The sequence below is a fragment of the Arachis ipaensis genome, chromosome B05 (assembly GCF_000816755.2).
Source record: "Arachis ipaensis cultivar K30076 chromosome B05, Araip1.1, whole genome shotgun sequence".
Classification (NCBI taxonomy): domain Eukaryota; kingdom Viridiplantae; phylum Streptophyta; class Magnoliopsida; order Fabales; family Fabaceae; genus Arachis; species Arachis ipaensis.
The window spans coordinates 379,273-379,635 of NC_029789.2; the positions used below are offsets into that span (position 1 = coordinate 379,273).

General features: G+C 38.6%; 1 protein-coding gene across 1 annotated transcript in view; it reads left to right on the forward strand.

Annotated features, from left to right (window-relative positions):
- Nucleotides 40–363, forward strand: part of LOC107642277 (magnesium-dependent phosphatase 1) — a 2,496-nt gene continuing 2,172 nt past the window's right edge. The window contains exon 1 of the mRNA XM_016345579.2: nt 40–250. Within this exon, the coding sequence (XP_016201065.1) occupies nt 135–250 (116 nt within the window). The 5' untranslated portion in view covers nt 40–134. The remainder of the gene's footprint in view (nt 251–363) is intronic.

Genomic DNA, 363 nt, shown 5'->3' on the forward strand with positions numbered 1-363 from the left:
TTGTTAATATAAAATAAAATAAACCAATATTTAATAAATTGTGCATACAACTTTTTTCGTAATAAAATGTAGGAGGTTGTCACAAATTTCTCGGGAGTGGAGATTTTTGTCCAACAGAAGAACGTGCAGTGTCGATGGCGGAAGAGGAGGCGAAGGTGAAGAACGAAGCTTTGCAAATAATTTCAAGTTTCGAGAACCTTCCACGGCTCGTCGTCTTCGATCTCGATTACACGCTTTGGCCCTTCTACTGGTTAGTACCTTTCGTTTTGTAATTCCTTTCCACAAACGCTTTCCCTTAAATTTCTCTACTTTCTAGTTTTCACGTGCTTTGGGTCTTTTGATAATCTGCGAAGTCTTCGAAGT